Source organism: Oncorhynchus nerka, linkage group LG23, assembly GCF_034236695.1.
Source record: "Oncorhynchus nerka isolate Pitt River linkage group LG23, Oner_Uvic_2.0, whole genome shotgun sequence".
In the NCBI taxonomy this organism is placed as follows: domain Eukaryota; kingdom Metazoa; phylum Chordata; class Actinopteri; order Salmoniformes; family Salmonidae; genus Oncorhynchus; species Oncorhynchus nerka.
The window spans coordinates 53,434,103-53,458,358 of NC_088418.1; the positions used below are offsets into that span (position 1 = coordinate 53,434,103).

The 24,256-nt window shown below is 47.2% G+C and overlaps 1 protein-coding gene and 1 pseudogene across 2 annotated transcripts; one reads left to right on the forward strand and one right to left on the reverse strand.

The window, feature by feature from the left end:
• Positions 1-255: 255 nt before the first annotated feature.
• LOC115122845 (endoplasmin-like) lies at positions 256-8,717 on the reverse strand (annotated as a pseudogene).
• On the forward strand, positions 5,021-24,109 carry LOC115106263 (tetratricopeptide repeat protein 41-like). 2 transcript variants are annotated; one of them, XM_065008259.1, is made up of 17 exons: positions 5,021-5,886; positions 8,949-9,788; positions 9,990-10,176; positions 10,340-10,557; positions 18,293-18,450; positions 18,602-19,085; positions 19,259-19,498; positions 19,742-19,931; positions 20,143-20,336; positions 20,454-20,513; positions 20,636-20,766; positions 21,125-21,314; positions 21,460-21,610; positions 21,806-21,958; positions 22,153-22,289; positions 22,409-22,535; positions 22,657-24,109. In XM_065008259.1, exons 2-17 carry the CDS (start codon positions 8,984-8,986, stop codon positions 23,270-23,272), a joined length of 4,041 nt encoding a protein of 1,346 aa, XP_064864331.1. In that variant the 5' UTR covers positions 5,021-5,886; positions 8,949-8,983; the 3' UTR covers positions 23,273-24,109. The 2 variants fall into 2 exon arrangements, with proteins under 2 accessions (XP_064864331.1, XP_064864329.1); XM_065008257.1 differs by lacking the exon at positions 5,021-5,886 and having other exon boundaries at positions 8,789-9,788.
• Positions 24,110-24,256: the final 147 nt, after the last annotated feature.

A 24,256-nucleotide genomic window follows, 5' to 3' on the forward strand; every position in this document is an offset into this window, starting at 1 on the left:
GACACCACAGGTGAGAGATTACCTTTCCGGAAACATTTAATGGTTCTCGTGACAGGAAGTCGACACTCCATAACCATAACCACCTCAGTTAAATAGTAACACATTTACAGGAATGTAGAAAATAATCAACAGAAGCTACTAAAATCCAAACACCCACCTGATCCTTTTCAGCAGAGAAAATGGACCTAGTTCCAGTCAAAGCTCTGCCCCCCAGTTCGCTCCCTCACCCTTCCCTCGCTCAGTCCGTCTCACAGTTCATACCTTCCTGTGGCTCCCTGGAAAGAGCAAAGTGAAAAACACATCCGTACATGAAGCAAAAAGGACCATCACTATCCATTGTCTTACTATATATTGCTTTGCTTTAACCTCCTCCTCTGGCTCCTCCTCTGGCTGTGACAGGTAAGGAAGTTAAGATAAGCGAAGATATACCTTAACATCTCTTCGTGCCCATTCCCCAAATCAGTTCTTGTATACAGAATCTAGCCATAATGTACTGCATTATAACATACTTTGCATAGTCAGTGTTTATTATATTGGTAAAGTAGCAGTAAGTATTCAGATCCTGTTTGCACGTGGGTGATATTAGTTATATTGAGCGTACCTCTTCATTGAGGTCCACGTTCATGCTGAGTCGGAGCATGCGTTCTATCCTGTCTCCATAGGCCTTGGTGTCAGCCAGCTGGTAGCCTGACCGTAGTGTGGCCGTCTCAACCAGCACTACAGCCAGGTCTGAGGCCGTCTGGTCCTCTGCATTATCCTGAGGTAGGGAGGAGAGTTTGATAGGTTCCTAACATTATGTATGATTCATTGGGGTACATTTGAAATAGAAGGGCGTATGCCCGGTAAAGTAATTTGTGTTGAATTCTAAATGGTACTCACATTTATTCTCTTCAACATTTCTTTAATCAGAGGGTGTTTGGGGTTGATCTCCAGTGTTTTCTTCTGGCTTGCATAACAACTGGACAACAGAAATAAAAGGTGTCAAAACATAAGCAGAAACTATGTCAACACCCTCTAAGACTTGAGCCACTACGAGTTCTTGTGAGTGATGTCTTATCCTACAGAACGTATACTGTACATTAGGTCAAAATGGTTTCACATTGCTCACTTTGTTGATATGTCTTTTCCTGTCTGGTAGGCCTGTGCCTTTATGATCCTTTCCATGTTACCGGACCAGCCGTACTGGCTGGCTACCAGGGCACAGGGAGAGTTGCTCAGCCTCTGGGACAGCACAGCCTTCTCGATCTACAGACCGATCAAACAGAGAAGATTCAGCTTTAAGCTTCTTCAACACTTGGGCAAACATTTTCAAACGAGGAGATGCCATCTGACTAGTGTCTATCCAATAACAATGCACATTCCCATTGAGCCTATTGAGAAGACCGCTAACCTTCTCCTTCAGGGCGCTGTCCTTCATCTAGGTTGTGAGAGGTTCATACTCCTTCTCCAGGGCCTCCCTCTTCTCCTTGGTCTTGTCGCTCTCGTCAAACTTGACACCCTTTTTTTTTTTTTTTTTTTCTTTTTTTTTTTACTAGGCAAGTCAGTTAAGAACAAATTCTTATTTTCAATGACTGCCTAGGAACAGTGGGTTAACTGCCTGTTCAGGGGCAGAACGACAGATTTGTACCTTGTCAGCTCGGGGATTCGAACTTGCAACCTTTCGGTTACTAGTCCAACGCTCTAACCACTGGGCTACCCTGCCTTGGCCACGTTCTGGAAGCGCTTGCCGTCGAACTCCGGTAGGGCCTGGATACAGTACTCATCCACAGGCTCTGTCAGGTAGACGACCTCATAACCCCTGTTCAACAGCTTCTCCACAAAGGGAGACTACTCGGCCTACCGGATTAATATGGAGGGGAAATTAAGCTCAGGGTACGATTCAGCAAACTGTCGGACATTTGATATAAGGAAGTGGATGGCTGCAAACGTTCTACTTTTAAACTCGGACAAAACAGAGATGCTTGTTCTAGGTCCCAAGAAACAAAGATCTTCTGTTGAATCTGACAATTAATCTTAATGGTTGTACAGTCGTCTCAAATAAAACTGTGAAGGACCTCGGCGTTACTCTGGACCCTGATCTCTCTTTTGAAGAACATATCAAGACCATTTCAAGGACAGCTTTTTTCCATCTACGTAACATTGCAAAAATCAGAAACTTTCTGTCCAAAAATGATGCAGAAAAATTAATCCATGCTTTTGTCACTTCTAGGTTAGACTACTGCAATGCTCTACTTTCCGGCTACCCGGATAAAGCACTAAATAAACTTCAGTTAGTGCTAAATACGGCTGCTAGAATCCTGACTAGAACCCAAAAAATTGCTAATTTTACTCCAGTGCTAGCCTCCCTACACTGGCTTCCTGTCAAAGCAAGGGCTGATTTCAAGGTTTTACTGCTAACCTACAAAGCATTACATGGGCTTGCTCCTACCTATCTCTCTGATTTGGTCCTGCCGTACATACCTACACGTACGCTACGGTCACAAGACGCAGGCCTCCTAATTGTCCCTAGAATTTCTAAGCAAACAGCTGGAGGCAGGGCATTCTCCTATAGAGCTCCATTTTTATGGAACGGTCTGCCTACCCATGTCAGAGACGCAAACTCGGTCTCAACCTTTAAGTCTTTACTGAAGACTCATCTCTTCAGTGGGTCATATGATTGAATGTAGTCTGGCCCAGGAGTGGGAAGGTGAACGGAAAGGCTCTGGAGCAACGAACCGCCCTTGCTGTCTCTGCCTGGCCGGTTCCCCTCTTTCCACTGGGATTCTCTGCCTCTAACCCTATTACAGGGGCTGAGTCACTGGCTTACTGGGGCTCTCTCATGCCGTCCCTGGAAGGGGTGCGTCACCTGAGTGGGTTGATTCACTGATGTGGTCATCCTGTCTGGGTTGGCGCCCCCCCTTGGGTTGTGCCATGGCGGAGATCTTTGTGGGCTATACTCAGCCTTGTCTCAGGATGGTAAGTTGGTGGTTGAAGATGTCCCTCTAGTGGTGTGGGGGCTGTGCTTTGGCAAAGTGGGTGGGGTTATATCCTTCCTGTTTGGCCCTGTCCGGTGTGTCCTCGGATGGGGCCACAGTGTCTTCTGACCCCTCCTGTCTCAGCCTCCAGTATTTATGCTGCAGTAGTTTATGTGTCGGGGGGCTAGGGTCAGTTTGTTATATCTGGAGTACTTCTCCTGTCCTATTCGGTGTCCTGTGTGAATCTAAGTGTGCATTCTCTAATTCTCTCTTTCTTTCTCTCTCTTGGAGGACCTGAGCCCTAGGACCATGCCCCAGGACTACCTGACATGATGACTCCTTGCTGTCCCCAGTCCACCTGGCCGTGCTGCTGCTCCAGTTTCAACTGACCTGAGCCCTAGGACCATGCCCCAGGACTACCTGACATGATGACTCCTTGCTGTCCCCAGTCCACCTGACCGTGCTGCTACTCCAGTTTCAACTGTTCTGCCTTATTATTATACGACCATGCTGGTCATTTATGAACATTTGAACATCTTGGCCATGTTCTGTTATAATCTCCACCCGGCACAGCCAGAAGAGGACGTGCCACCCCACATAGCCTGGTCCCTCTCTAGGTTTCTTCCTAGGTTTTGGCCTTTCTAGGGAGTTTTTCCTAGGGAGTTTTTCCTAGCCACCGTGCTTCTACACCTGCATTGCTTGCTGTTTGGGGTTTTAGGCTGGGTTTCTGTACAGCACTTTGAGATATCAGCTGATGTACAAAGGGCTATATAAATACATTTGATATAGAAAGGAGGCTACTATGTTTTACAGATCCTGACTCTTCATTACAAGGTTTATAACCAACTCCGCTATTATGCTCTACATTTACAAACCTACATATTCTATTTTCTATCACAAAGCAGTGCTCTCATCTAGACCCTCACCTCTTTTCTGCTGGTCCCAGCCAGGAAGTAGATCTTATCCTGCTTCTCCTTTATCCTCTCTACGTACTGTTCCAGGTTGGCCAGCACCGTGTCGCTGTTGGAGGTCTGGAAACGCAGCAGCTTGGCCAGACGGGTCCGGTTGGAGTGGTCCTCGATGACACCCAGCTTGATGTTGGTGCCAAACTCCTTCCAGAACTTCTCGTTGTGCTCCTTTGATCTTCTTGATCATGTCCAGGGTCTTGCGAATGACCTGGCCGAAGAGGCATGTTAAGTATGTTGTTAGCAGAGTTGTTGAGTGAAAAGTGGTTGAGGTCCAGGTGGGTTTCGTTGTTTGATAGAGTGAATTGAAAGCAAGCCTCACCTTCAGAAGTTTGTGTTGCTGGAGAGATTCTCTTGAAACCTTCAGAGGAAGGTCATCGGAGTCAACCTGATGGAACAGAGAAGAAATTTAAAGATGCAATATGCAAAAATCATTTTTGCCATTTCCTGGTTGCTAAAATTCTAAGTTTGTATTGTGTAGAGAATTACTGTACCATGTGAACCTCTGAGAAATATATTTTCCATAACCAAAAATATAGTTTTTTCAGCTGTTTGAAGCTGTTGTACAAAACCATAAGACGTAAAGACGTACAACCATTTGAAATTATTTATATTTTTAGGTTTGATATTTAGGTATATTTAAAACCAAATACTTTTAGACTTTTACTCAAGTATGACAATTGGGTACTTTTTCCAACACTGGTAGTTATTTGTTGATAACTGGTACAAATAGAGTATAACTGTGTGGGATCAGGGTGTTCAGAATCCTGCTTTTGTTTAATGGTTGTGGAAGCAGAGGTCTTAGGTATGACATTGCAGTGTCAATATGTACAAAATGTTCAGTAAAACTCTGAATAACGTGCCCATAAAGCAAACAATAACGTCCAGATATGATGAATGAAAAAAAGATAAGCATTAGGCATTAGTCTGGCTCCACAGGAATCAGATGAAGAGAAAGTAGCAGAAACCTGCAATTCAGTCCTAGGTCTTCTACGATGTTACCCCATTTAACACACTCATCGGTCAACAAAACATTGCACTGCAATCAAAAGATGGCATTTTAACACATTTACTGCTGCTTATACTGCAACCAAGAAAATATCATGACATGTCAAGTAGCAGCAAAGAAGTTGAAATTCTATTCTATTATGCAATTTATAACTCCTACTTACTGAAAGCTAGAAGAGCAGAAAGGAGGCATACAATCCACATTCGCTTCATTTTAATAAACAAAAATATAGCACTATAGTCCTAGTCCCGTATTTTATTATATTGTACTTTATTCCTACACCCCGGCATAGGCTTGAAACTGCGTCCAGGGTTGTAGACTACTTTATCTGATCCCCCTTTAGAGGCGGTGGGTTGATGAAGTGCACTTATACCTGCTCCCCACGCGCAACAATAACCAATGGCAGAAGATTTCGCCGCTTCAATCTTCCAATCGTGGTATTACATGGCCGATTGTACATGTTCAACGCGTGGCTAGTTTCCATTGGCCGAATAACACGTTTAACAAGGATTTTGTTATCATAAAAAGCGATAAGATCATGTCTGATACATTGCAACACGTCATTAGAAATATATACATTCATCAGCACATTTACAGTGTAACAATTTATGATAGGCTCATCCGGAAGCCCATACGTTCACCTTGACTACCACTGTTGCTATGACTTGTCATACACAACTTCTCAGCGAAGTACCAGGCATGCATTGACATCGACGCTGTACTAAAACGATCAAGCACCTCAGACTACCTACAAACATACTTTTAGTTTGCCAAATGCATATATTTTGCCAGGAAAAACATCTACTCTACAGATAGCTTTCAGATGTATTTATAACGTGAGACATTTTAATCGGGATCACACAGACAGCCTTGTGATCTGGCTACCATCTCTGGAACGAACTATTGGCCTTGTGATCTGGCAACCATCCCTGGAACGAACTATTGGCCGCTAGTACAGGTATCAACACTTTTATGGAATTTTGTTTGTCAACGATTGTCCATTCACACGTGGCTTAGTCTGTGTGTGTGTGTCCAGGTGCGTGCTTTGATTTATGAAATTAGTCTATTTGGAATAGCTACTCATCTATTTCAAATGCCAGCATTCACTTGCTTGTGCAATTGTCACAGGCTGTAGATCTCAAAACAACATATTTGGTATGGAATAGACCCTCCCCTTTCTTTTTCATGTGATCAGAGTTTTTCTCCTTCCTAGTTTTGAAACCATGCCAGCGACTCAGGTGCAGACACTACCAAACCACCTCTCAACTGCTAACAACATTCAGCTGCTCGTCTACATTCAATTGAACTCATTCTCCCTCATCTTCAGTCTCACAACGATTGACAGTTTCAACTCCTCCACCTGTAACTCTTCCAACTTCAACTGCACCTCTTGAATCCCTGATTCCACCGACTGGCACCATGATCAGTGGAGTCGTCCTGGCTCTCTGCTATCTTCTGGGCATAACATAGCTGTGATCAGCTGTTTGCATCTGTACTAATACAAATTGAGTATGAAACTGTTCTTGAGCCTGGCGTGTCAGATATGCTGAGCCTGCTAATATGCGTGCCGCTATTGGTCTATGCAATAGTCTTCAGCTGGGACTTGGGCAACAGTCTCTGCAAGCTGTTTGTCTTCGTTGCCTACTGCTGTACATTCTCCAGCCTGCTGACCATCCTGTTGATGAGTGTCCAGCGCTACTACCAAGTTCTGCACCCCAGTGCTGGGTCAGGTGGCGTGAGGGGAGTTTGGGGAGGTGGTTGTTTCCCATACTGTGAGGTGTTGTAATATCTTCACCGTTCCTGACAGTCAACATGGAGGAGGGGGTGGACAACCATCTCCATTGTGTTTACATCTCTTATAGTAAACAGAAGTATAGCCCTGGGGTGGGAGGTTTGGTGATTTCGATACCTGTCTCCCTCCAACTAACATCCTACATCCGCCTCCATAAGAGAGTGAAACATTCAGCTTTCTTCCCGAAAGTCCAGGATGACGAGACATGTGACCAGCATCATTGTGACTTTTGCCATCTGTTCAATGCCATTCCAAGTTGTTATCATGCTAAACATGTCAGGATATTTGGCCAAGTCTGAAAACTTGAAAAACTTCTCTACCAAGTTGTATTACTGACCTATGCCAACAGTTGCCTGAATCCATTTCTCTATGCCTTCACTTCCTGTACCTTCTGCCAGAAGAATGGCCAGTCAGAAGACACCGCGATGCAGCTTCAAATGGGTCCTGTCCACAGTCCACCAAACATGTGACATATCTGACACACTCACACACAATAGTTTATTTATGTTACAGGTTTGGCCTACATCAAGCTAGATGTTTTCACAAATTGGGTTTTATTAGGTGTGATTTCATCTTAATTTAGATGTTTATCTTGTTTTTTTCTTAAATGTTCCCCTCTAGTTCTGTAGATATCCAGTCACTGAGCAGTTTTTTGTGGGAAATATGCACTGTTCCCTGCATGTCATGAATTTGCAGTACATATTTACTAGAAGTCGGCCGATTATGATTTTTCAATACCGATACTGATTATTGGAGGACCAAAAAAAGCCGATATCGATTTAATCACCTGATTTTTATTTGAAAAGATGTATACATATATTTGTAATAATGACAATTACAACAATACTGAATGAACACTTATTTTAACTTGATATAATACATTAATCAAATCTATTTAGTCTCAAATAAATAATGAAACATGCTCAATTTGGTTTAAATAATGCAAAAACACAGTGTTGGAGAAGAAAGTAAAAGTGCAATATGTGCCATGTAAAAAAGCTAACGTTTAAGTTCCTTGCTCAGAACATATGAAAGCTGGTGGTTCAATATTCCCAGTTCTTCAATATTCCCAGTTAAGATATTTAAGGTTATAGTTATTATAGGAATTATGACACGTTGACTATTTCTCTCTATACCATTTGTATTTCATTTCCCTTTGACTATTGGATGTTCTAATAGGCACTTTAGTATTGCCAGCCTAATCTCAGGAGTTGATAGGCTTGACGTCATGAACAGCGCAGTGCATCAAGCATTGCTAAGAACTGCTGGCAAACGCAGTAAAGTTTGAATTAATGCTTACGAGCCAGCTGCTGCCTACCACCGCTGTCAGACTGCTCTATCAAATCAGACTTAATTAGAATATAATAAACACAGAAATACGAGCCTTTGGTCATTAAGTCCGGAAACTATCATTTAGAAAACAAAACGTTTATTCTTTCAGTGAAATACAGAACCGTTCCGTATTTTATCTAACGGGTGGCATCCCTAAGTCTAAATATAGCTGTTACAATGCACAACCTTCAATGTTATGTCATAATTGTGTAACATTCTGGCAAATTAGTTCGCAACGAGCCAGGCGGCCCAAACTGTTGCATATATAATGACTCTGCGTGCAATGAACGCAAGAGAAGTGACACAATTTCCCTAGTTAATATTGCCTGCTAACATGCATTTCTTTTAACTAAATATGCAGGTTTAAAAATATATACTTCTGTGTATTGGTTTTAAGAAAGTCATTGATGTTTATGGTTAGGTACATTCATGCAACGGTTGTGCTTTTGTTAAATCATCACTCGTTTGGGGAAGTAGGCTGTGATTGGATGATAAATTAACAGGAACCGCATTGATTATATGCAACGCAGGACAAGCTAGTTAACCTAGTAAAATCATCAACCATGTGTAGTTAACTAGTGATTATGTGAAGATTTATCTTGTAAAAAAAACAATCAGTTTAATGCTAGCTAGCAACTTACCTTGGCTCCTTGCTGCTCTCGCATAACTGCGTGGCAGGCTGAGCACCTGTTTACTCGTGAAATGCAATGTAATCGGCCATAATCGGAATCCAAAAATGACGATTACTGATTGTTATGAAAACTTGAAATCGGCCCTAATTAATCGGTCAACCTCTAATATTTACACCAGTAATACCATGTACTTGCCAAACACTGTGGCTAGATATCTAGTTGATGATTATTCCCAATATGCTTGTTTTTCATTATTTTGTTCAGACGGGCACAGCAGGTCACAGCTACAACGGCCTGAGATGGACCCACAAGAGGGAGGCCGGGGAGGGTCGTACTCCACCGCCCCTCCTGTTACTGCTCCTCTCCAGCCCGTGCTGTGCTCCGTACCTGGAGATCTGTCTCAGGAGTGGCACTACCTGAGAACACAGGTGTTCCCCCACCTGGATGCCCTCTGCCAGGCCAGAGGCACCTGCTTCAGACCATTGGACACCCAGTGGGTTGACTGGGAGAGCCATCGTCCCTCTGACCTCCCTGACAATAGTACCTCCCTCTCCTCCCAGCAGTTGAAGATCAGCCTAGACCTTATCACCCGCTCCTCCTCCTTCCTCTGCCTCCTGGGCCACCGATACGGCCCCTTCAGGCTGCAGCAGGACCCCACACCTCTCCCAGCTGCTGGTCCAGAACGAGAAGCCCTCTCTGTGGTGGAGAGGAACCTGCATGTTGCAGCAGATGGAGGCTACCCCTGGGTCCTCACAGGGAGGAACCAGACGTGCTCCCTGACAGAGCTGCAGATCACCCAGGCAGCCCTGATGGGTGACACCAGACACTGCTTCTTCTACTTCAGAGACTACTCTTTCCATGGGGAAGAGGAGGATGAAGACAGGTACACAGATGAAGGTCAGAGGTCGTTGCTGAGCGTGTTCTCCAAACTGACAGCGGAGGAGAGACACAGAGCCAGGGAGCTGAAGAACAGGGTAGTGGACAGCCTGCAACCTGTAAGGTTCTTCAGAACGCTGCAGGATCTGGGGGACCTAGTGAAGAGGGACTGGAAGTGCCTCATGGAACAGCTCTATGGGTCCCTGGACCTGCAGCCAACCTGTTCAGGTAAGTCAACCAGTGGAGTGAGGGGTTGCTAGTTGAGCTAGTTCTGTTTACATCTACTTTGTTTAATTCCATTTAGTTCAACCAGCTTTGAAAAGACGGCGAAGATGACTAACGTAGCTCAGTCTGGTTCATATTTGTGTTTTTCAGTGGTCTGCCTGATCTTCCAAGCCCTAAAGCAGTGCTTTCTCCCCTGCTCTTTAGGCCTCCTGGACTCCCTTGATAGATGTTATCATGAAGGTGCTGTCCAGGCTCTGTGTCGCTGGTTTGCCCCCTCCACCCAGACCACTGCTGTCATGGAGGCACTCAACACATTTACTGCCTCTCTCACTCATTCTGACACGTCTCAGAGTCTAGCAACCTCAAGGAATTCAACCATTAAGTTAACAGGGTAAGAATTTTGGTGTCCACATTAAGCTGGAATCAGTGGTGAATTACTGTGAGATTTGCCATACTTAAAAGTAGATGGAGTCATGCATTCATAGTGTTCAGATATTTTTTTTATCAATGGAAAACACATTTTGACTGTCCTTCCTATTTTCTTTTGCCCTCAGCGACTATGACAAAGGTGATTCCGAGGGGTCTATTTTCCTGCTCTGTGGTGAAAGGGGTTGTGGGAAGTCTTCACTGGCCGCCCGGTGGCTTCAGGAGTTCCGGAAGAAGAATCCTAGAATCCCGGCCATCCCTCATTTCTGTGGAATCAGCAGCTCCAGTGTGGATATCAGATCTGTACTGAGACGCATCACCACTGAGCTACGCCTGGCCCATTATGGTAAACACTCCAGAGTGTTATTGCCTATGTCTGTGAGGGATAGAAACGACTACAATGACATCAACCGATTCACTTCTTTGTCATCGAACCCATCAATTCCAAATGTAACCCGTTATAGCACTGTTGTATACTTACATTCCCAATTTGACATTTTATTCAGAAATTTGTTTACACTCCTTTACTTTTCCGGTGAATATAACCTTTACTGCTAGATAAGATGTACTTCAATACTGACTTAAAAAAAAAAAAAGATGTCTTTACTTTGTGAGAAACCAAACACTGACCTTGATCTTAAGAAAGAAACAAGGTCAACATTGTCATACCACTTGTCTGGTCTAGACCAGTGAGACAGACCGATGGTTCCCTCTCATCTCACTCTTCTAAGTAACTAGTGTGGTATTTCTATTTTTGATGTATACATTTGATTTATTCAGGGGAACCTAATTGAAACCAGGGTCTCATTCTCAATGGTGCCCTGAGAACAAACAATAAACAAATCAACATGATAAAACAGCAACAAATAAACTACAAGATATAGCAACGATGTCATACATGTAGATGCATTGTGGTTCAGTGACACACATGGCCATGGCATTAACAGACGGCCATAGACAGAGGCTATTAGTGCTTTTAGTATTTCTTTTTAGTGCAGCCCAGGAGAAACTGTTCAAATAAAATTTTTACAAAAAAACAATATTTTGGTATTTGTTTCATTAGTGCACGAATCAAACTGTGACACATATTTTGAAAGTTCTATATCTTGAAAACTTGATTGATGACGTGCAAAACATTTCGGGGCTGTATCAACAGTGGGCTAATGAAACCAATACCAAAATATTGTGGTATTTCTCTTCAACTCGTTGTTAAGGCTACACATTTACTGTTATTCTGTCTCTGTACTAGGGCCCCAGGCTGAGTGGAGTGAGGGGTTGTTATTGTGTCTCTGTACTAGGGCCCCAGGCTGAGTGGAGTTAGGGGTTGTTATTGTGTCTCTGTACTAGGGCCCCAGGCTGAGTGGAGTTAGGGGTTGTTATTGTGTCTCTGTACTAGGGCCCCAGGCTGAGTGGAGTTAGGGGTTGTTATTGTGTCTCTGTACTAGGGCCCCAGGCTGAGTGGAGTTAGGGGTTGTTATTGTGTCTCTGTACTAGGGCCCCAGGCTGAGTGAGTTAGGGGTTGTTAGGGGTTTATTGTGTCTCTGTACTAGGGCCCCAGGCTGAGTGGAGGGAGGGGTTGTTATTGTGTCTCTGTACTAGGGCCCCAGGCTGAGTGGAGTGAGGGGTTGTTATTCTGTCTCTGTACTAGGGCCCCAGGCTGAGTGGAGTGAGGGGTTGTTATTGTGTCTCTGTACTAGGGCCCCAGGCTGAGTGGAGTTAGGGGTTGTTATTGTGTCTCTGTACTAGGGCCCCAGGCTGAGTAGAGTTAGGGGTTGTTATTCTGTCTCTGTACTAGGGCCCCAGGCTGAGTGGAGGGAGGGGTTGTTATTGTGTCTCTGTACTAGGGCCCCAGGCTGAGTGGAGTTAGGGGTTGTTATTCTGTCTCTGTACTAGGGCCCCAGGCTGAGTGGAGGGAGGGGTTGTTATTGTGTCTCTGTACTAGGGCCCCAGGCTGAGTGGAGTGAGGGGTTGTTATTGTGTCTCTGTACTAGGGCCCCAGGCTGAGTGGAGTTAGGGGTTGTTATTGTGTCTCTGTACTAGGGCCCCAGGCTGAGTGGAGTGAGGGGTTGTTATTGTGTCTCTGTACTAGGGCCCCAGGCTGAGTGGAGTGAGTGGTTGTTATTGTGTCTCTGTACTAGGGCCCCAGGCTGAGTGGAGTGGAGGGGTTGTTATTCTGTCTCTGTACTAGGGCCCCAGGCTGAGTGGAGTGAGGGGTTGTTATTGTGTCTCTGTACTAGGGCCCCAGGCTGAGTGGAGTTAGGGGTTGTTATTGTGTCTCTGTACTAGGGCCCCAGGCTGAGTGGAGTTAGGGGTTGTTATTGTGTCTCTGTACTAGGGCCCCAGGCTGAGTGGAGTTAGGGTTGTTATTGTGTCTCTGTACTAGGGCCCCAGGCTGAGTGGAGTTAGGGGTTGTTATTGTGTCTCTGTACTAGGGCCCCAGGCTGAGTGGAGTTAGGGGTTGTTATTGTGTCTCTGTACTAGGGCCCCAGGCTGAGTGGAGTTAGGGGTTGTTATTGTGTCTCTGTACTAGGGCCCCAGGCTGAGTGGAGTTAGGGGTTGTTATTGTGTCTCTGTACTAGGGCCCCAGGCTGAGTGGAGTTGAGGGGTTGTTATTGTGTCTCTGTACTAGGGCCCCAGGCTGAGTGGAGTTAGGGGTTGTTATTCTGTCTCTGTACTAGGGCCCCAGGCTGAGTGGAGTGAGGGGTTGTTATTGTGTCTCTGTACTAGGGCCCCAGGCTGAGTGGAGTTAGGGGTTGTTATTGTGTCTCTGTACTAGGGCCCCAGGCTGAGTAGAGTTAGGGGTTGTTATTCTGTCTCTGTACTAGGGCCCCAGGCTGAGTGGAGGAGGGGTTGAGGGTTGTTATTATGTTGTGTCTCTGTACTAGGGCCCCAGGCTGAGTGGAGTTAGGGGTTGTTATTCTGTCTCTGTACTAGGGCCCCAGGCTGAGTGGAGGGAGGGGTTGTTATTGTGTCTCTGTACTAGGGCCCCAGGCTGAGTGGAGTGAGGGGTTGTTATTGTGTCTCTGTACTAGGGCCCCAGGCTGAGTGGAGTTAGGGGTTGTTATTGTGTCTCTGTACTAGGGCCCCAGGCTGAGTGGAGTGAGGGGTTGTTATTGTGTCTCTGTACTAGGGCCCCAGGCTGAGTGGAGTGAGGGGTTGTTATTGTGTCTCTGTACTAGGGCCCCAGGCTGAGTGGAGTGAGGGGTTGTTATTCTGTCTCTGTACTAGGGCCCCAGGCTGAGTGGAGTGAGGGGTTGTTATTGTGTCTCTGTACTAGGGCCCCAGGCTGAGTGGAGTGAGGGGTTGTTATTCTGTCTCTGTACTAGGACCCCAGGCTGAGTGGAGTTAGGGGTTGTTATTGTGTCTCTGTACTAGGGCCCCAGGCTGAGTGGAGTTAGGGGTTGTTATTGTGTCTCTGTACTAGGGCCCCAGGCTGATTGTGTCTCTGTACTGGAGTGGAGTGAGGGGTTGTTATTGTGTCTCTGTACTAGGGCCCCAGGCTGAGTGGAGTGAGGGGTTGTTATTGTGTCTCTGTACTAGGGCCCCAGGCTGAGTGGAGTGAGGGGTTGTTATTATGTCTCTGTACTAGGGCCCCAGGCTGAGTGGAGTTAGGGGTTGTTATTGTGTCTCTGTACTAGGGCCCCAGGCTGAGTGGAGTTAGGGGTTGTTATTGTGTCTCTGTACTAGGGCCCCAGGCTGAGTGGAGTGAGGGGTTGTTATTCTGTCTCTGTACTAGGGCCCCAGGCTGAGTGGAGTTAGGGGTTGTTATTGTGTCTCTGTACTAGGGCCCCAGGCTGAGTGGAGTGAGGGGTTGTTATTGTGTCTCTGTACTAGGGCCCCAGGCTGAGTGGAGTGAGGGGTTGTTATTGTGTCTCTGTACTAGGGCACCAGGCTGAGTGGAGTGAGGGGTTGTTATTCTGTCTCTGTACTAGGACCCCAGGCTGAGTGGAGTTAGGGGTTGTTATTGTGTCTCTGTACTAGGGCCCCAGGCTGAGTGGAGTTAGGGGTTGTTATTGTGTCTCTGTACTAGGGCCCCAGGCTGAGTGGAGTGAGGGGTTGTTATTGTGTCTCTGTACTAGGGCCCCAGGCTGAGTGGAGTTAGGGGTTGTTATTGTGTCTCTGTACTAGGGCCCCAGGCTGAGTGGAGTGAGGGGTTGTTATTGTGTCTCTGTACTAGGGCCCCAGGCTGAGTGGAGTGAGGGGTTGTTATTGTGTCTCTGTACTAGGGCCCCAGGCTGAGTGGAGTGAGGGGTTGTTATTCTGTCTCTGTACTAGGGCCCCAGGCTGAGTGGAGTGAGGGGTTGTTATTGTGTCTCTGTACTAGGGCCCCAGGCTGAGTGGAGTGAGGGGTTGTTATTCTGTCTCTGTACTAGGACCCCAGGCTGAGTGGAGTTAGGGGTTGTTATTGTGTCTCTGTACTAGGGCCCCAGGCTGAGTGGAGTTAGGGGTTGTTATTGTGTCTCTGTACTAGGGCCCCAGGCTGAGTGGAGTGAGGGGTTGTTATTGTGTCTCTGTACTAGGGCCCCAGGCTGAGTGGAGTGAGGGGTTGTTATTGTGTCTCTGTACTAGGGCCCCAGGCTGAGTGGAGTGAGGGGTTGTTATTATGTCTCTGTACTAGGGCCCCAGGCTGAGTGGAGTTAGGGGTTGTTATTGTGTCTCTGTACTAGGGCCCCAGGCTGAGTGGAGTTAGGGGTTGTTATTGTGTCTCTGTACTAGGGCCCCAGGCTGAGTGGAGTGAGGGGTTGTTATTCTGTCTCTGTACTAGGACCCCAGGCTGAGTGGAGTTAGGGGTTGTTATTGTGTCTCTGTACTAGGGCCCCAGGCTGAGTGGAGTGAGGGGTTGTTATTGTGTCTCTGTACTAGGGCCCCAGGCTGAGTGGAGTGAGGGGTTGTTATTGTGTCTCTGTACTAGGGCCCCAGGCTGAGTGGAGTGAGGGGTTGTTATTCTGTCTCTGTACTAGGGCCCCAGGCTGAGTGGAGTTAGGGGTTGTTATTGTGTCTCTGTACTAGGGCCCCAGGCTGAGTGGAGTTAGGGGTTGTTATTGTGTCTCTGTACTAGGGCCCCAGGCTGAGTGGAGTGAGGGGTTGTTATTGTGTCTCTGTACTAGGGCCCCAGGCTGAGTGGAGTGAGGGGTTGTTATTGTGTCTCTGTACTAGGGCCCCAGGCTGAGTGGAGTTAGGGGTTGTTATTATGTCTCTGTACTAGGGCCCCAGGCTGAGTGGAGTTAGGGGTTGTTATTGTGTCTCTGTACTAGGGCCCCAGGCTGAGTGGAGTGAGGGGTTGTTATTGTGTCTCTGTACTAGGGCCCCAGGCTGAGTGGAGTGAGGGGTTGTTATTGTGTCTCTGTACTAGGGCCCCAGGCTGAGTGGAGTTAGGGGTTGTTATTATGTCTCTGTACTAGGGCCCCAGGCTGAGTGGAGTTAGGGGTTGTTATTGTGTCTCTGTACTAGGGCCCCAGGCTGAGTGGAGTGAGGGGTTGTTATTCTGTCTCTGTACTAGGACCCCAGGCTGAGTGGAGTTAGGGGTTGTTATTGTGTCTCTGTACTAGGGCCCCAGGCTGAGTGGAGTTAGGGGTTGTTATTGTGTCTCTGTACTAGGGCCCCAGGCTGAGTGGAGTTAGGGGTTGTTATTGTGTCTCTGTACTAGGGCCCCAGGCTGAGTGGAGTTAGGGGTTGTTATTGTGTCTCTGTACTAGGGGCCCCAGGCTGAGTGGAGTTAGGGGTTGTTATTCTGTCTCTGTACTAGGGCCCCAGGCTGAGTGGAGTGAGGGGTTGTTATTGTGTCTCTGTACTAGGGCCCCAGGCTGAGTGGAGTGAGGGGTTGTTATTGTGTCTCTGTACTAGGGCCCCAGGCTGAGTGGAGTTAGGGGTTGTTATTGTGTCTCTGTACTAGGGCCCCAGGCTGAGTGGAGTGAGGGGTTGTTATTCTGTCTCTGTACTAGGACCCCAGGCTGAGTGGAGTTAGGGGTTGTTATTGTGTCTCTGTACTAGGGGGCCCCAGGCTGAGTGGAGTTAGGGGTTGTTATTGTGTCCCTGTACTAGGGCCCCAGGCTGAGTGGAGTTAGGGGTTGTTATTGTGTCTCTGTACTAGGGCCCCAGGCTGAGTGGAGTGACCCAGGCTGAGTGGAGTGAGGGGTTGTTATTGTGTCTCTGTACTAGGGCCCCAGGCTGAGTGGAGTGAGGGGTTGTTGTTATACTGTGTCTCTGTACTAGGGGTTGGGCCCCAGGCTGAGTGGAGTTAGGGGTTGTTATTGTGTCTCTGTACTAGGGCCCCAGGCTGAGTGGAGTGAGGGGTTGTTATTGTGTCTCTGTACTAGGGCCCCAGGCTGAGTGGAGTTAGGGGTTGTTATTGTGTCTCTGTACTAGGGCCCCAGGCTGAGTGGAGTTAGGGGTTGTTATTGTGTCTCTGTACTAGGGCCCCAGGCTGAGTGGAGTGAGGGGTTGTTATTGTGTCTCTGTACTAGGGCCCCAGGCTGAGTGGAGTGAGGGGTTGTTATTGTGTCTCTGTACTAGGGCCCCAGGCTGAGTGGAGTGAGGGGTTGTTATTCTGTCTCTGTACTAGGGCCCCAGGCTGAGTGGAGTTAGGGGTTGTTATTCTGTCTCTGTACTAGGGCCCCAGGCTGAGTGGAGTTAGGGGTTGTTATTGTGTCTCTGTACTAGGGCCCCAGGCTGAGTGGAGTGAGGGGTTGTTATTGTGTCTCTGTACTAGGGCCCCAGGCTGAGTGGAGTTAGGGGTTGTTATTGTGTCTCTGTACTAGGGCCCCAGGCTGAGTGGAGTTAGGGGTTGTTATTGTGTCTCTGTACTAGGGCCCCAGGCTGAGTGGAGTGAGGGGTTGTTATTGTGTCTCTGTACTAGGGCCCCAGGCTGAGTGGAGTGAGGGGTTGTTATTGTGTCTCTGTACTAGGGCCCCAGGCTGAGTGGAGTGAGGGGTTGTTATTCTGTCTCTGTACTAGGGCCCCAGGCTGAGTGGAGCGAGGGGTTGTTATTCTGTCTCTGTACTAGGGCCCCAGGCTGAGTGGAGCGAGGGGTTGTTATTGTGTCTCTGTACTAGGGCCCCAGGCTGAGTGGAGTGAGGGGTTGTTATTGTGTCTCTGTACTAGGGCCCCAGGCTGAGTGGAGTGAGGGGTTGTTATTGTGTCTCTGTACTAGGGCCCCAGGCTGAGTGGAGTTAGGGGTTGTTATTGTGTCTCTGTACTAGGGCCCCAGGCTGAGTGGAGTGAGGGGTTGTTATTGTGTCTCTGTACTAGGGCCCCAGGCTGAGTGGAGTTAGGGGTTGTTATTGTGTCTCTGTACTAGGGCCCCAGGCTGAGTGGAGTGAGGGGTTGTTATTCTGTCTCTGTACTAGGACCCCAGGCTGAGTGGAGTTAGGGGTTGTTATTGTGTCTCTGTACTAGGGCCCCAGGCTGAGTGGAGTTAGGGGTTGTTATTGTGTCTCTGTACTAGGGCCCCAGGCTGAGTGGAGTTAGGGGTTGTTATTGTGTCTCTGTACTAGGGCCCCAGGCTGAGTGGAGTTAGGGGTTGTTATTGTGTCTCTGTACTAGGGCCCCAGGCTGAGTGGAGTGAGGGGTTGTTATTCTGTCTCTGTACTAGGGCCCCAGGCTGAGTGGAGTTAGGGGTTGTTATTGTGTCTCTGTACTAGGGCCCCAGGCTGAGTGGAGTGAGGGGTTGTTATTGTGTCTCTGTACTAGGGCCCCAGGCTGAGTGGAGTGAGGGGTTGTTATTGTGTCTCTGTACTAGGGCCCCAGGCTGAGTGGAGTTAGGGGTTGTTATTGTGTCTCTGTACTAGGGCCCCAGGCTGAGTGGAGTGAGGGGTTGTTATTGTGTCTCTGTACTAGGGCCCCAGGCTGAGTGGAGTGAGGGGTTGTTATTGTGTCTCTGTACTAGGGCCCCAGGCTGAGTGGAGTGAGGGGTTGTTATTGTGTCTCTGTACTAGGGCCCCAGGCTGAGTGGAGTGAGGGGTTGTTATTGTGTCTCTGTACTAGGGCCCCAGGCTGAGTGGAGTGAGGGGTTGTTATTGTGTCTCTGTACTAGGGCCCCAGGCTGAGTGGAGTGAGGGGTTGTTATTGTGTCTCTGTACTAGGGCCCCAGGCTGAGTGGAGTGAGGGGTTGCAGCACCATGTAAAGCCAGATCATGTTGTGGTTCAGGCCTTCTCTGCTGCGGCTGCTCTGGGACCCTGTGTTCTAGTTCTGGACGGACTAGACAGACTTACCGGGACACTCGGGCTCTCAATGCAGGAGGTAAAGCCTTACTTTGCCCAGACCACTACCAGTGGTGGTTCTTGTACAGTATATTTTATATTGATAGCATTCAAATAAATCAAGACTAAAAACAAAGCGTATTATTTCATATAGTGAACATGAATTCATAACGTTTATTATTCATTGACAGGTGAAGGACCTATGCTGGCTCCCTGACCCTCTGCCTCCCCAGTGTAAGATCCTCATCACAGCGACCTCCACAGACGTCACCTACCAGAGGCTGACCCTCCGCCCAGATGTTCACACCCTCCCCTGGCCCGGCCTGTCAGACCCCTGGGTCCGCCGCAGCGTCCTGCTCCAACACCTTACCCTGCCCTGCCAGGAGCCGCACAGGACCCTACTGCAATTCATCTTGGGAACCACTACCAGGCCGGGAATGGGCCGCCTGCCGCTGTTCCTGGCGGTGGTGGCTAGCGAGCTGCAGACGTGCCGCATCCTGAGGGGAAAGGAGGAGGAGGAGGAGTTGATAGAGGAGTATGTGGAAGTGGATTCTATGGCGGAGCTGTGGGCCAGGGTGATTCAGCGCTGGATCAATGACTATGGCGGGGTCAGTGAGGGTACGGCCAGTCAAGCCAAAGGAACGGGAGGGCCTAGCTCTCAGGTGTCCAAGATAGGTGGGATCATCTTTACCCTCTCTAGTTATTCAGTTGTCTTTTTTTTTTAAAGTGCCGTACAGCAAGAATAACCACTGTAATGTTTTCTCAATAAAGGTGAAGAATTAACATTGTTAGTTGTGGCACTCTATGATGAATTGTTGTATCTAACCTTACTGCTTCCTTCTCTCCAGATCTCAGAGGCTGGGTATGGGACACTCTATGCCTGGTTCACCTCTCCCATGCTGGGCTGACTGAGGAGCAGGTCCTGGTCCTGCTGGAGGTTCTTGGTTATCCTGGGTCCATACGGGTTCTACCTCTGGAGTGGGCCCGGTTCCGCACTGCTGCTGGGCCCTGGCTACAGGAGAGACCCAATGGAACACTGAGCCTCACCCATCAATCAATGGGCCAAGCCATGGACCTCCTCCTGCTGAGTGAGTGGCAGATGGGAGCGGAAGTTACAAGCCTAGAAATAGAAAGCATAGAATGGAGATTTTACAATGGCCTTCATTTGTTGGTCCTTCAAACATGGTGGTGCTTTTACTTGGTTGATCATCTTTGTCTAACAATGAAAGTGAAGTATCTGCATGTAAGTGGAACTCTTCTGCACTAAGGAGTCCAACTGACCAATCATTTCAATTCCACTTCTCCTTAGTCTTCTACTTTTTGATCTGTAGGGGTCCGTCCCGGTAAAGGTTCAGGGGGCTTGAGGAGGACCAGACGGGGCTACCATCTCAGCCTGGCCCAGTTCTTCCAGAGGCAGGGCAGAGAGCTCTGTAGCTGGCCTCAGATCCTGGAGGAGCTCCCCTGGCACCTGGAGCAGAGTGAGGCCTGGAGGGAGCTACACACCTTCTTCATAGATCCACAGTAAGAGCATGGACATATACTTCACACATAAGGACACTAGGGGCACACAAAGTTACTGTTGGGTAAAATAGTTTAGCCACAGATTAACTGTCATCATATATTTAACTTAACACTTTAAAACTGGGTGAGACTTTTTTTTATCAGATTACAGATTCACATGTTTATCCATCATTTATTTACATAACGGTATCCACATACTATCTGACCCGAGGACTGTAGAGCACCTGTCTACAACTTGGAGCCAGTCTCCTCAGCTGAGAATGGATGTTGTCAGGTACTGGACTGTCCTGATCCTCAGAGGTTATGACCCCAACACCTCGTACCAGAGCCTGCTGGGTAAGGGAAGCCAACCTCCTACTTTTATCCAATCAGGGCGATGGGCATTCCCTCCTGCTACACATACAGGTAAAATCATCATGGTTACACATCTCAACACGCATTCAGTGGCGATCAGTTATAACGACATAGAACTGTAGATATACCATCCGTAAATAATGTAGCTATTGTCTCTATTCAATCCAGAGCAGAGAGAGGCACACAGCAACATGGCCTTCATGACTGAGTCCCAAAGTAACGGCAAAGGTAATTATTCATCACTGATAACAAATTGATTATTGAGGATGTCTTAGTGTTACCAGTCATCATCAGTGATCCTATGTGACCAGTGATGATTATGACTGTTTTTGTTTGTTCCCCACCTGTAGAAGATGGTTGTCAGTGGGATCCAGGTGTGAAAGGGAGAGTGGAGTTGTTGGTCTCTGAGTTGCTGCTCTGTCTGAACAGGAAGGGGGAAGCAGAGCGGATCCTACTGCAGTCTGAGAACACCCTCACACAGGTTAGTTACACCCACCACTCACTCTTAAAGGGAAACTTTATTTTCTTTAGCTTTCATTAGTCCACTATCGATACTGGGTACATCACCATGATGATGAAAAATAAAACTTAACTGCTGACATGCAAAACATTTCGGGACTATGTCAACAGTGGACTAATTTTAAAAATACAAGAAGATCGTTTTGAGTGGATTGTCCCTTTAAATCCGAGCCACGATGCTAAGACTTTGCTTTAACACTGTAATTGCTCTAGTAATACCATTTTATGTTCTTAGTGTATAGACTCACACTGAATTATGAAAGGCTTTCATACAGCCTGCTGAAATTATCGCTCTGCTTCCCAATTTCCTGTCATTTCAGGCTGGTGAGCAGGACAGAGACGGGGAGAGTGTGATGTTACTGCTGACAGTGCGGCAGACTTTGGCTGAGCTCTATGTGGAGACTGACCAGCACAGAGAGGCAGAGACCTACTGTAGATCAGCTCTGGTGACCGCCCAGACTCTCACCGCTACCTGCCTTGAGAGACATGAGAGAATCACTGTTGGAAAGGGTATCTGTCCAGAGAGTTGGTGCACTATGGGTCTCATGTTTTTAAATAATCAACCTGATGATGTATTGTTTCATTCACAAAGTAAGTACCGTAAATGCTTTTAGTGTGCTGAAATGATATGTATTTCATGTTTCTCCCCTATCAGGTCAGTTGCTTTGTGTGCTCTGCCAGCTGCTGTTTGCAGACGTCCAAACCATCGAGGCCTCTCAGATACTCAGTGACATCATCAATATGGAACACCACAAACTCCACCTGTGTGCTCAGGCCACTGTATCACTGCTCTGTGGGATACACAGGTGTGTATTAAATAGCATAAATAGGTATAGTCTCATGCGTGACGCTTCTATACTTCATAGGTTCAGCTACAGGGGTTTCTATGTCTTTTGCTGTTGTTAGACCTAAACACATGTGAATGACTTTTGGTACTGTATGTCTCAATTTAGGCAAGCTTAGATTAATGTCATGATCTTTTAAAAATGTATATGTGACAGACTCAGCCTGCAAGACCCACATGGTGCTGAGAAGCACCTCCAGGTTTCCTTGGAGACCAGGAGGCGCTGGTATGGTAAAGATCACCCTCTAGTGGTGGAGGTGGAGGAATGCCTGGCAGACATCTTGGCCGACACCTGCGCTGACACAGCAGGGTGAGACTACTCTTCTAGTGTTCTTCTGGTTCTTCTTCTTCTCTTTTTCATCATTAATTGTGTCCTCAGTAGTTTCTTCTCTGTCATTGTTCTCCCTCTTCTTTCTCTTCCTCATCCCATCCGATCCTCAGTAGTTTACTCAGTCAGTCACAGTATATGAATGTCACAGTGTGGTGAAGATGTGACGTGTTCAGGTTGAGGCAGAGGCTAGCAGTGGAGCTGTATCGACACACGGTGCACGTCAAAGACCAGGACATGAAGCTTTGTCCCCCCGCATCGCCGTGTCTTCAGGCGAAGGGATGCAGCCTCGCAGGCACCTTGGTCAAACTTGGTAATTGTTTCATTTTTCAAACAGAGGCACCACAACTCTCAATCATTCTTACACTTTTTTTCTTGACTGTTAGCAACTGCACAGAGTGTGATATGTTGAGCTTGTGTGTGTCATGGCAGGCAGGCAGATATTTCATGGCTCCGGTAAGACAGAGAGTAGAGAGGCTGTTGAACTGCTGCAGAGAGCTCTGGACCTGTATATCTACTTCCTGGGGTCTGATCACACACTGACCAGGGACTTACAACAGTAAGCCTTCTTCAGCTCCTACACAATTTAAAATGCTAATATTTTCTTCTTGCATTTTCATAGGATCTAAGAGAACGTTACAGGTCATTGGACCTAACAGAGTTGAACTTTGTCCTTTTAGGGTTTTAAACACAGAATCCAGGAGACCTCTGACCCCTCAGGTCCCCAGGTCCACACCCCTCTCCCACATCTCCACTAGGAGACTAAGCAGTGGGACCAGACCCAATACAGCTGCACCCCTCCACTCCCACCTGGCCTGGTACAGGGGCACCACACACACCCCTCTGGACCCTTCCGTAAACAGATCCCTGTCAGCCCCATCCAACAAGTCCCGCAATACACAGCCAGAATTGAAACCAGAACCAGTTGAGTACCAGAACCACAACAACAGACAGAACCGACGGTCTTCTTCTCCCAGGACCTGGTCTGCCTTCCAGACCACAGTGTTCGGGCCACAGAGTGACATCAGAAACCTGATCTCAGAACTCAAACCCAGTCCTGCTTCAGCACCGGGCTTTCGTTCCATAGACAGGACCCGGGTGCTGCATAGGGCAGGCTGGTGCCACCTACCAGGCAGGTACGTTCTAGAGGAACGGACAGTAACAGCTTTGAACAGAGAGATTGGATACCCTTTGCACACACAGAGATGCACCCCTCTGGTCAGACAGACAGGCCAGGGACAGGGAGGAGAACAGAGCTGGAGAGACAGAGTGTCTTATTCTGCCAGGAAGCAATAGAGAGAAGAGAAAGATCTAAAGAAGACTGCTCTCATGGTGACCACTGAACTGTTTGAGTGTTTAATCTTTTACCACTTTTGATACCAATCAGCTGTTTTCTTTTCAATATTGAAATTTGTCAAAATACATTTTTTTTCATATAAATTAAAATATAATTTTTGCATGTTTAAATGGAGTGAAATGGCCCCTATTTTGTATAGAAAATAAATGATTTGACTTCACTTCATGACGTCAAATGAATCGATCCTTTTTTGTTTTCTGTAGGGTTGCATCTAAATATTGATCAAATGTTTTGTAAGATGGTTTAGCTCCTCATCCTGTTGTGCAACAACATTGACCTTTTCTCCAGAAGGCAATACTTATAGTATTTCTAGGACCCAAAAGTGGGTGATGTAATCAACCATTGTAAGCACTAGTAAACATTAATTGAGCAACATGTTACAGATGCTCTGAAGTAGGACAACGCCGGTTTGGACCTTTCCATGTAATGTAGAGTTTGGGTCATGAGTTCAAAGGTGTGTGTTTGTGTAGAATTGAGTGTGTGTATGTCACCTTTAATAGGGGAGGGCGGGCTTGTGGTAGTGACTGAAGTGGAATTAGTGGAGTGGTATCAAATACATCAATACGATCGGAATGGTTCAGGCAGGCAGCGGGGTAACTGACCAATAGGAACCCTACAGGTGTTGTGCCAAAAATCTCCCCCCCTTCGGGTGAACGCGCACAAACTCAATTCTTCACTGCTGCGAATTGCTTGCTAGTTGAGATTTCACTAGTAATGTCTGCAGTTTTCAGTTTGCCTATTTGTTTCAAGTGTGTTAGTCAAGAAATAAATCTCTCTGTCAAAATTAATCTCTCCCGTGTCTTATTTGACTAGTAGTTGTTCTGAAATGTTTATTGCTTGCCTACATTTGACTCCCTCTGTTTAATATAACACACATACATTAATTATTCATTTCAGTTGCCTATCCTGACGTGAAGTTGGTT

Excerpts from the sequence above, each read along its gene's own strand:
- LOC115106263 (XM_065008257.1), top strand. The coding sequence starts at position 8,789 with ATGACGATTACTGATTGTTATGAAAACTTGAAATCGGCCCTAATTAAT. Across the intron at positions 10,558-18,292 it reads GCTACGCCTGGCCCATTATG|GGCCCCAGGCTGAGTGGAGT; the intron begins GTAAACACTCCA and ends TCTCTGTACTAG. Across the intron at positions 18,451-18,601 it reads TCGGGCTCTCAATGCAGGAG|GTGAAGGACCTATGCTGGCT; the intron begins GTAAAGCCTTAC and ends ATTCATTGACAG.